General features: G+C 35.5%; 2 protein-coding genes across 2 annotated transcripts in view; both read right to left on the bottom strand.

Moving 5' to 3' along the window:
• Positions 1 to 455: 455 nt before the first annotated feature.
• On the bottom strand, positions 456 to 6,880 carry LOC148907697 (uncharacterized). The gene is made up of 6 exons (XM_089035708.1): positions 6,537 to 6,880; positions 2,901 to 4,683; positions 1,695 to 2,718; positions 923 to 1,018; positions 519 to 599; positions 456 to 469 (listed from the first exon to the last, which is right to left on the bottom strand). The coding sequence occupies exons 1-6, from the start codon at positions 6,878 to 6,880 to the stop codon at positions 456 to 458; spliced, it is 3,342 nt and encodes a 1,113-aa protein (XP_088891834.1).
• A 2,175-nt stretch (positions 6,881 to 9,055) lies between these two features.
• The window catches only part of LOC116300759 (uncharacterized), a 28,379-nt gene continuing 25,439 nt past the window's right edge, over positions 9,056 to 11,995 (bottom strand). Inside the window, exons 5-7 of the mRNA XM_089035707.1 lie at positions 11,497 to 11,792; positions 9,996 to 10,998; positions 9,056 to 9,927 (exon numbers count right to left, since the gene is read on the bottom strand). Of these exons, the coding sequence (XP_088891833.1) occupies positions 9,056 to 9,927; positions 9,996 to 10,998; positions 11,497 to 11,792 (2,171 nt within the window). The remainder of the gene's footprint in view (positions 9,928 to 9,995; positions 10,999 to 11,496; positions 11,793 to 11,995) is intronic.

The raw sequence follows: 11,995 nt of genomic DNA, 5'->3' as shown, positions 1-11,995 counted from the left end.
TTGTCAGGTTGCTAGTTAACTATTATTATTATATAAACTCCAATGAAATATCAGGTGATCTCTTGTGTCAAAAATTGTTATCTTGACACATGAAGATACCATGTTATTTTCACCTGTGAAGATAACATGTTACCATGGTTACTCTGAGAAGTGGCTAAGTGAAGGAAGTTTGTGTTGACAAAAAAGGTATTGAAAAACCATGAAAGTGCTAAGAATCTTGATGGTGTTTTACATTTTGTACATAATGGTTTTCATGGTGGCCATGTTGGTAAAAGAACAAAAGAATTGTTGATTAATTTTTTGTTATATCCTCCAACATGGCAGCTGTGTCTTTTGTTATTTAATTCTCTTGGGAATGGTTTAAAACCATCAATAGTCCTTATTGGTTTCTTTGTTGACATACTTGCTGGTTCAATAAATAATGCAATAAAGTGTTCATAAAGATGACAATATCATTATGCTGTATCATCTGCAATTATCAAACGACATGGTAAAGAATATTTTTTTAAAGTTTTTACCTTCTAAACTCTCCAGAAATGATATATCTGTAGAACCATCAGAACCAGATTTTTTTTGGAAGTTCCTTCCTTGACTTGAACCTGTTGAGAGAAAAACAATTGGTTTATTTGTAACAGAGAAAATATGATGTGTTTGAAACTATCTTATATTATGGTGGTAAAGGGTTGTATGATAATAAAATATTTGCATTGAGTACTAGCTTTGATATTGTGATGTTCCATTGTATGCTTCAATAAATAAAAGTCATTTGAACTTGATTCAGTGTTGAGAAGAAAGTAATATTTAGTACCTAATGTGTATCTCCTGAAAATATTTGGTCCCATGCCTCACAGCCATTTTCATAAGTGTAAATGGCTTATAGATTTGAAAGACAATATAATTTTTTCTGTTCTTTTACTATTACCTTTAGAAGAGAGTCTTTCTTTTTCATTACTGCTAGTTGGTTTTTCGTTGGCACATTTTTTAGGAGACGAACTTGTACTTTCGTTTGTTTTTGAGCCTGTTAAAAGAAATAAAAGATAGTGTGGTTTCTAATAGTCCTAACAGTATTTTTTTCTTTAGATATTAGTGTGGCTTGCCATATGAAATTGATCCACATATAGCTTCAATGATATGAGACTAAATGCATCTAGTAATACCACGTCAGTATAATTAGAACATAAATTTCTGAATGGTAGATTCAGATTGATTGTTTAGCAATTGTAAATTGTTTTTGTCCCATGATGCTCATTATTTCCATTGTTTCCCATGTGTATTATTGATGAGTCTTTTATGAGAATTTTATGATTATTTTGAGAAGAAATTAAAAGACATGAACATTATGAAGGTCATTTGTTATTAATTGCTCCCTGGGTGCTTAAACACCAGCAATAGACATGCTTGTGTGAAGAGATAGTAATGATAATGAAATAAACAACAACAACAGCAGCAGCAATTATGATATAGTAAATATATATAAGGACTTACTTTTTTTTTTTTTTCTTTTGATGATCTTTGTAAAACAAATATGTATCAACATTGTTGTTTTGTGCCTGATTGTATATTTTTATAGTAAGTAATCACATTTTCAGAAGCATATATTTTCTTTGTGTCTAATGATATCAAAGATATAGCAGATAAAGATGTTGCTCTGCTCAAAGCCACATATGCCATTCCAGGTTGAAATACTTTATTACTCAAATCAATTACACATTTTTGAAGTGTCATGCCTTGTGATTTGTGTATTGTGGTACCCCAGCATGGTTTTAGTGGAAGTTGGATTCTTTCCCAAATAGTGTTATATTTGCCAAAGAATTTTACTGAAATAGGTAAAATATCAAATATCTGTTGGTTTTTGTCAGGGTGCTTCTTAATATTATCAAATCGTATTGTTACTGATATTGGTAAATCTGCATCTACATGTTTTTGAGAACTAGCCTTGTTTTCTTTTTCCCAATGAAATTCTATGATTGTGCCCATTGCTCCATTAGTAAGGCCTTGTAATACATCAACATTTCTAATAAGCATAACTCTTGAACCAATAGCTAGTGTTAACGTGTCTAGTAATCCAGATGACTTGCTATCATCTGAATCAATAAGTGAACTGATATCATTATCAAGTTGACTGCTATCATACTGTTTGTTTAGAAGATTGTGATGTGATTGTATGTGATATACAGTACAGCCTGTGTGTGATTGCAATTTGTCTGCCATTTCTTTGTTGTATTCTTCACATTGTTTGTTTGTTGGAAAGAGTTTTAATGCATTATCAAATGAGTTGTCATTTACATGAACATTGATTCTTTCTGATAATTTTTGTATGTCATCTTGTGATGGATTCCCATGTCTTATATTATTGAGTAGTTGTGTATATGTATCATCTTTTGATTGCCTGTGATTAAAATTTAGTATTAGTGGTGTAAAGTTGTCATTCCATAGATGAGTAAAATTGACTGCATTTGAATAAAAAAGGAAAGGAGCACAAACTGGTTTTAATTGGAAATAGTCCCCGAGTGCTAAAATATTTAAGCCTCCAAATGGTACTTCTTTCTGAGTAATCTCTGTTAATCGTCTATGCACTTGTTCCAAAACTCTATAACTAACCATACTTATTTCATCAATTATGACTGTTTGCATGTGTTTAAACATAGTTCTTCGTTCTTGTAATGCTTCTCCATTAAGCGGTGTGTATTCTTGTTTGTATTTATGGTCAATTGGCAACTTGAAAGTGTCATGCTAGCTATGTTATATGCTGCAACTCCAGTTGGTGCTGTTTTTATAACAATTGGTATTTGCGAGTTTGAACTTCTTAAGAGGTATTCGTAAATAACTGATATTAGAAAAGATTTCCCAGTTCCAGCTCCACCAGTCACAAATATATAATATGGATTGACTTGAGTTGCCTGGTTTCGACATTGTAATTGTTTTTTTGTATTGTCTGAAATTATGTTGAACACTTGTGCTTGATCATTCCTTAATTGCTTCAATGAATTGGCAAATTCAGAATCAGTCATTGTGTACATTGATAACAATGTCCATATGTGGTTATCATTGTTGTTGTTATTTAACAAAGGCTCATTCTCCTCTATGTCATACAAATTTGTATTCAGTGATGAATCAATATTTTCTTTTGATATAATAGTCTGCCAATCATCTTCATTTGTTGAATCGTGCTTCTCAGAATCACTTTGGTGTAAAGTATTTGATAGCAATGAGTCAATCAATGTATTTGTGTTGTCTGACATTAATATTCTTAATTGCTGAACAGCTTTAGTAATTTCATCAGTAAAATTGCCATATTCTTTATACTCAGAATCAAATTGTGACTGCTTGTTTAAAAAGGCCTCTGCAGAATTGTTGTAAGGTTGTAAGAGTTTGCTTTCATCATACCATCGAAGATAAAGAAACAGTAGCTTGTAGTAATATTCATCACCATCAGTTTCTGGTGTCATGTATGGAACTTTGAGACAAGCTGGTCTGGTTCTTTTTTTGAAAATTTTGTCTCCTGCTTGAAAGCAGAATGATTTTTCTGATATTTTTGTGTTACTTGGTACTGCAATAAATGAAGTTGCAAATCTTGCTAGACACATTGCATTAAAGTTTTCATTTTTTGGCCTCTTTGAATAATAATCAGTAGTATTGTTCAAAAATAAGTCCTGGCTATCATGGGGAAGTTCATTAAGCTGTTTTTTGCTTCTTAATATTCTAGATCGTTTTTGTGGAGGCTTGCAGTTAACAGAAACTGTTACTCGGGATGAATCTACGAAAGGTAAACCTGTTATTCGAAAAGCAGCTTCTTGTGCACTTAGCTCACGCTGACTTAAGAATTTCGTTCCAAATTTACTCAGTTGTTGACGGAAAGTTAAGTTACTTTGCTTTATCTCACAGATAACATCTCGTATTGCTTGGCGTAAACGTATTGGTTCTGCTTTACATACATATGAACATACATAAGATGCTATACCATAAGTACATCCAACAAATTGAATGTCCATGTTGGCTTGCCACAACTTCAAAATGACTGGATTATAAGCATTAACCCAAATATCAGTAGGTTTTCGTCTGGTTTCATAAAAATTAGATGATGTTTTTGGATCAACATTAGGTTTTAACTTAGTTGCAGTGGAAGGTTTTCGTGGAAATTTAAAACGGCAGAGTTTTGCCTTTTTTTGGCATGTTGTTGTATGTTTGTGAATTTGAAGCTGTGTTACTAAATCTCTGAGTTCTTTATTGTCGTCTGATGGTATCTCAGTACTTACGCATTTATCTAAAAATTTACTGTACTCATTTTGACCTTCGGGTGTTTTTAAATCTGGAGCATCTTTAATCCACAAAAATATATGCAAGTAAGGACTTCCTCTAGACTGAAATTCTACTCGAGCAAAGTAGTCTGTGACTTCACCAAGAGGATTTAATTTTGAATTTCGTATTACATTTTTAAAGAATGACTTCCATCTATGAACAAAGTGTTGTGCAACCAGAACAGGATTGGATCGTACCAAATCAATATTTGACATCTGTGATAATTCTTCATCTGAATAGTCCAACTTAACAAAATTGATTAAGTCTTGCCAGTGATAATCATCGGCACTTAAAGTAAGAAACCAAGTTGGTGGCCCCAAACTTCTAAATTTTGCTAAAAGATCAAATAATGTGTTTTTCCAGTATGCTGCTGTTCCGCGAATGCTTTTTATGAATGAATATGAGTTATCATTGATTACAACATTGGAACTGTGACTTTTTAAGTCTGCTGCTTTTATTGTTGACAAATTAATTGTAGAATTTGAGGATTTCATTCTTACAGCAATTTAAATTTGTTCTTGAAGTTTGTGTTGTTCAAATACATTGACAGCCCAAAACAAATATGATAAATATTTACGCCATCTACTATCTGCAGACATGATTCTATTCTTAAAGTATGATAATACAGAAAGTTTTGCTTCTCTTTCTTCTTTCAGTCCATTGATACCATAAGGAAACAACCAAGGGAAAAAACATTACCTCTGCTTTAGGGTGGTTAAATATATTGATAGGTTGAGATTGAATCCTAGGCAGACTTATGACTGGTACTTCATTGAAGTTGTGATTATGTAATCATTGATCGATATATTTGGTGCAACATAACTACTAGAAATGAACGATACGCTGTTGGTCAATGCAGAACTAACACTGGCATCATAATTATTACACTCGGAAAGAGATGAATAGACATATTGGCTTTTGTCAGAATTCAGTGTTTGTTTAGGAAAGTTTATGTTAATGTCATGATACAACTCATTGTTTGTTTTTAGCCAAAGGAGACTTTCTTCAATTCGTATTTTAGAGACAAGTTTATTTATTTGCTCACTCTGATAATCATGGTTGTTGAAATTTTTTTTTCTGGCATCTTAATTGCAATTGTATTGATGTCTGGGTTGCACGGAAGTTTTTTTATGTAACTGACATATATCTATTGGGAAATTTATAACCATTCCATCTTGAGCATACTGACTCCCAGCAGGAAGGCTCACAATAGTCATAAAAGCATGAATTTGGCTAATAAATCTCTTTACCATGAAATTTAAGACTTTTAAACAATTTGGAACTTTACCATCTTCAGTTTTATTCAGAAAACTTGCTTCAGGTATTGAATGCTTCTGGATTCGTTGACAGCATTTATTGCAACGTTCAGCAATTTTGGTTTGTGTTTTTTCAAAAATTAATTGGTGCAGTTTTGAAGTTGATGGTGACAAAAATAGCTGTTTTCCTTTATTTTTAAACAGAACTTCCCCACAAACAATGCAAGACATGAGCTTTGTAATGTTAATGTCGTCATAAAATACTTTCCTTATTTTTTGTAAATTACTAGTGCAACTTGGTTGTGCATGTACACCAACATTTTCTAGCTTTTGGTTTTTGTTATTAAAGCTGCTACATGTATCCTTCAGACTTGATTTCCATTGTTTAAACCTGTTTCAGATTCTACTTTGTTTTTCTTTGCCTTTCTATGACTTTGTTTTTTTGGTTTTCTAGTATTACAATTATACAAATTGTTATGAAATGAAATCATGTTCTCATTTACAAATGATAACTGTGGATGTGTTTGAAATTGGTCTGTTCTTAGTTCAAATAGTGTCATTTGTGAAACATTTGTACAGGGTACAAAGTGATTTGGCTGCCACATTTGATGGTGACCAACACTGATATTTGTCCACATGATATGTATTTTATGATTAGGGAAAGCATTCAATCTGGGAAGCAAATCACGATTCATGACGTAGCGTAGAAATGATCGAGTGGGAATTCTTACTTTCATGTCTGGATATATTGATGTAACTTTGCACTTTACAACTGAGCTTAAAGCACAAACATGCCACATTCCAACCCATGAATGTAATACTAGTGAGCTGTTGATACAGTTATTTATAGCTATTCTGCAATTCTCTTTCAGTGTAAAGTCAATATTGTCAAATACTGAAGAGTTTGAACATGATGTGACTGCAATAAATGGTATAATTGAATCATCACGTACTCCACATAAGTTTGTTTCATCAAGATACCAGTCAGTGTGTTCTAAAAGCTCAAGAATAGTTCTAACTCTTAGTTCTAAATGATAGTCTTGAGTGCCAAATAACAGTAAGCTAAATGCTCGAAAGCAACAATTTCCATCTCCTATTGTGTTTATAGGTAACAAATGACAAGGAGCATCACTTGGGTATATGGCTTTTGAAACAGTATCAATTATTAGTGTTTGTTTCCTGATGAACCTGGATGGATTATATATGTCTTCAATTGTTTCAGAAATAATATGAGCAACATCTTTTAGAGGAGATATATTGTGCACATTGTAGGTACATGCATTTTGTAACTGTACTAACAAATTTTCCCAGTTTGATATATTCATGTCTACCTTGAGCTTAACATTTTCCAAGAATAGTATTGATCAATCAATTCCTGTAAATGACAGTAATGTAAGCTTCTTGGGAATATGATGAAACGAACACTGATTTACCCTTGTAAGTATCTTATTTGATCACTACTCATGATCATTACTCTCATTCTTTCTTTCATTACTTCTTCCATCCATTTAGGGGCAGTCCATTAGAAAAGTGATGGGGGAAATGCAAAAAAACATTCGTGCGAGGAAAAAAAGAATGAAAAAATTCATGCAAGGGGAAAAGAGCGAAAAGAGAAATTTATGTAAGGGAGAAAAAAATCCTGCACCACCAGCAGAAGAGAAAACAATTCCTGCATGTTCAAAAATTCCCCACACCACCCCCTTATTTATTCATTTATTCATTCATCCGATCCATTTATTTATTCTATATTCTATTCATTCACTCATTTACTGGTCTACTTACATATTCATTTTTTTTATTTATTAGCTAAGTCCATTAACTTTGGATTTGTTCATTCAAACACATTCGGAATTTGTTTGTGGGTTTCCTGTGTTATTCAAAATGAGGGATTGATTGCCTGGTTAATTGATTGATTGATTGACTGAGTGGGTGAGTGAGTGAGTAAATAAATGACAATGCTGAAAAAGGAATAAATACACAAATAGAGTGTATGGATGGATGACTGGACTGATTCCGTTTTTGTCATTTATTTGTTTGTTTATTGAATAAATTAAAAAATAATAATAATAATATGTCTATGTATTGTAATGGGCTTCAAGACTTGTCATTAAAAAAAAAACAATAACTTTCAGCTCATTATTATAAAATAATTTGAGCTCTGTTATTTTTTTAATACCTAATTTTTATTTTAAAATAGTATTCAAATTTTTATTCGATGTTTAAAAGTGATGTCGATGACGCAGTAGAAATTCCCGTCATGGGCTGTCATTCAAGGTTTCGGCATGAAAAACCTTTTTTTTCATGAAAAAGATTCGACTAAAAATAAATATGACGGCTGACGCAGTAGAAATTCCTGGCCCGTCGATCTACAAGCTTTTATTTAAGGCGCTGAAATACGAGACACAAAACGTCTAACTTGTCGCGCAACATTGTTGCGGTGCAAGTTCGAAAACAATGTTGCTCGTTTTACACATTATGTTGCGTGACAAGTTCGACGAGTGATGAAAAACGAGCAAGAAATCGCAAATTTGTTGCAGAAAGTTGATCTACGTTCTACTTTTCGCAACAAGTTTTCCCAACTTGCAACAAAAGATTTTGTTGCGTGACAAGTTGGATAGATAGGGTGTAAAACCAGCAACATTGTTTTCGAACTTGCACCGCAACAATGTTGCGCGACAAGTTTTTGTGTCTCGTATTTCAGCGCCTTTACGTACAAACTATTAATTGGAGTTGTATCACATACAAAATTGAAACAAAAATCGCACTTCAATTTTCTAATATAACTCCAGTTTCAAATTATTTGCTTCGAATACTAAAGTAAGAATTTACGGCGCTTATACCTCTAAAAGAGCCTCCATATAATATTCAACCTCGACATTTAACTTCTTCGTGTCGCAATCTTGACGTGCATACTAGAAATAAATACGTTTTGCTACTCAAGCCAAATGTCATTTCTAGAATTTATAAACTAATATAAAACTCGTGTGAGTACTCTTTTATGTAAATTATGACGCAGTAAATTCCTCGTCCACCCTCATTGAAGGTTTCGGCATGAAAAGCTTTTTTTAATAAAAATATTCGACTAGAAATACCGATGTTTTGCTAATCAAAACAAATATCATTTCTTTAGTTAATACAGGGGCGTAGCGAGGACCTAGGAGCTGGGGGGGCACTGATCCAAAATAAGAAAAAAATTCAAATTCCCACGTGCAGATTCCAGGCTCTGACCGGGTTCGCAGTGCACAGGTAGCCCGTCCGGATAACTTCGTATAAATTCGCACTTTTGTAGGTTGTAATACTTTATTTTCCTCTTTCGCTTCGGTTTAATATGTTTTTTTTTTTGTTGTTGTTATTCTTTTTTCAAAATTTTTTTTTTCAAAATACTCTTCAATCAAGTGGTTCTCTGTGTTAATCCACGATAATAGAGCGCAGATTCAGCTTAAAACCATGTCACACAATCTAGGGTCAGGACAAGAGCACCCCGTCGTCGGTGGCTTTAGCTAGATTTCTTCCAAATAAGGGGCTTTGCGACGAATCGGAGGTTCAGGGACTTGAAGGCCAAGATTTTCACATATGAGCTGCAGCATTCCAACTTTTAGATTTTTTAAGGTATTATCTTCAGTCATGGCACAAACGTTGTAATGGTCGAAGACAATAGGATGCTGCAGATGGATGGATTCTATTGCTTTATCTGTGGCAGCTGCAAAATGCTCTTCTTCCTCGACAGCGTGAAGGTCAAGCTCTGATGGTGTTTGCTTTCGGATCTTGGCCGCAAGGCGTGAAAAATAGGAGGCGATTTGCTGAGTACTCAAAAACTCTGGAACTTTGAAGAGCCTCTCTCCATCTTGACCACGCGCACGCCTCATCTCCACAGCAACAGCTTCAGCATTAGCTTTCCTCCCAGTCGTCAGACCAATTTGGAATTTTGCGGAAAGATACGATTTCTGGTTTTTGTTAAAGCGGTACGCCTTTTTCTTTGCTCTTAGAGCCCAGCCTTGACTAACAGTGGTGACGCTTGTTTTCCCCCCTCGAACTGGAGCTGCTTGGAGAGTTGGTATTACTCCAACACCCTCTTCTAGCTCGCACTTGTATCCCATCATAAGGGAGTGCTTCTCGAGGGCCCTAGTACATTTTTCGGAAGTCAAGTGCCTTTCTAAATTCCCGACCTTCTGAAAAACACGAATGCAACCATCATGTGGGCAAGAGAAGAGTGCTTGGGAGGTATGGTCTGTACTCATATCTTCCGGCTCAACATTCTGCTCAGCGCCGGATTCGGTTAGCATCTCCGGTTGGGTCTTACGAGTGGCTTGGGGAGTAAAATATTTAAATTCTCCTGCTGAGAAAGACGAGCTAAGCCATTTATGATTGGCCTCTGAAAGAAAAGGGTAAAAAATTAAGTGGCAGAAAATGGCAAGAAATCTAACTCAGTAATACATTTACCTGTAGTCGAGGACTTTTCAATTTTGATGACTTTCCCAGTGCCTATACCATAAGCACCCCAGACTTTAATTTTCTCTCCAGACACAAACTCAAAATTGTTAAGCTTACTTATGTTTGGGATCTTTTGTGTGGTCTCTTGAGAGTTAGCAATGGACTGCAGTGAAACGACTCGAACACCCTTTACTCCCCCATTGGAAAGGAGGGCACTCTCTAGTTGTTTGGCGGTAACAACATCATTTCCTTCATTAATATACACGCGAATGTGTGATTTGCATGTTGCTGCCAACCTATCTGCCGCTCCTTTACCTCCCTGAGGATCACTGAAATCAAGACGGGCTATTTTCACTCCAGTAGATCGTGATATTTCTGGACATGAAAGGATCGTTGTGGCCGAATGATAACACCCAGCGTTGTCTTGACGGAGGTATGCCTTACTGATTTCAGGGTGTTCTTGCTTCAAGGTTCGAAGCACATCCTGCATTATAGAAACAACAGCTGGGCTATCTTGGCTGCACGATTGAATCACATGAACGAATCCCTGCCACTGTAGCTTGTCATCAAGTCGCCGGTACACAACAGAGATGTGCCAAGAGATACCACGCTTACCAAACCAGTCAGACTGCGACTCCCTGTACCTCTGTGGCAGGAACTTCATCGCCCAGTCGTTGACAATCAATACCGTTCGATGATCAAATAGTTCCCGGGTGTCAAAACGCGCTTGGTCTTGAATCCAAGATCGGAGTATGTGACACTTCCATGACTTGATGGCAAGCGTTGCCGACTGTATGATATAGAGAGCTTCATCTCGTTCATCATCGGAAGGGTATTGGCAAGCTTTGGCGCATTTTTCAATTTCCTTCAAAGTTTCCCCCAGCACTAAACATTGACCACATGTATCCTCATGTTTGTGACTACCGACCTTCCTAAAATCTGACTCGCAACCATCACTGAGGGAGAATACAACACAGTGGTCCGCTACCTCCGCAGCTTTGGCCAGATGCACCTGTCAGAAAACAGTCAAACTTCAACACATGTAAAAGGACACCAATTTCCATTCAAAAACGTAGTCAATGCCATAAATTTCATAAAAAGAATATCGAATATATAATAGAAATTGTTAGGCCATCATTGACATTATAGCTTTACTTACTGCCACTATCAAAAATGATAGCACACTTGTGTTAGTTGAGTTAATTAGCTGTTAGTAAATGTTTTGGAGATGTGCAAATGGCAAATAAGTAGTCCAATCGCACATGGAAAATATAAAATAAAAATGAATAAAAGGGCTATGAAGACTGGGAGTGAGGGCCGAAGGCAAAACAGAGCTAAACGTGTTTTGATGAAATTTACTGCTTAGCTGTTTTGTCTTACTATACTGTCTGCACGAGAAAATAAAAATTACGATAAGAAAGAAAATTCGGCGCAAGCATTCAGTTAGCGTGTACTGTGTTTACAAATATTGCTGTTCTTTCTAACTTTAAATTGTAATGAAAGGGTTTACCTTATAATCTCCCTTTAAATAGAGTTTAGTTGCCTTCAGAGCATCTGTCATTCTCATTCCCCAGTCCCGCTCAGCACCATATTCAATCAGTTTGGGAACTAATGCCAACAGTTCATCAAACGCTCTTGTACCATCCGCAGAAAAGTAATCAAGGCCTTGAAGAGACTTTCTCACTGAGGCACTGCATTCAGAAAGTATGCGATACATTGTACTTTCGCTAAATGGACGAAAATTTGTCTCTTGGCAGAATCGAACATACTGCAGCACAATTCGACGAGGAGCAGCAGTAAGGGGGACTCGCGGTCGATGTCGAAGATTTACGGGTTTTACGGGCGGTTTGAGGAATGTTCCGGCACGGGTATTTTCCGTGTCCCGTTATTTCTTGCTGCTATGTTGGGAATCAAAGGTGTCGCAAATGAGGGTTAAGATATTCCTTAGATATAGATGGACACCATCACAAGCATTCGTAACAAAACTGTGCGGCGACTGCGAACTCAGG

Source organism: Actinia tenebrosa, unplaced genomic scaffold, assembly GCF_029948245.1.
Source record: "Actinia tenebrosa isolate PJP-AT-01 unplaced genomic scaffold, QUT_ActTen_1.0 PGA_scaffold3__52_contigs__length_22856419, whole genome shotgun sequence".
Classification (NCBI taxonomy): domain Eukaryota; kingdom Metazoa; phylum Cnidaria; class Anthozoa; order Actiniaria; family Actiniidae; genus Actinia; species Actinia tenebrosa.
This window is presented reverse-complemented; position numbering and strand designations above follow the sequence as displayed.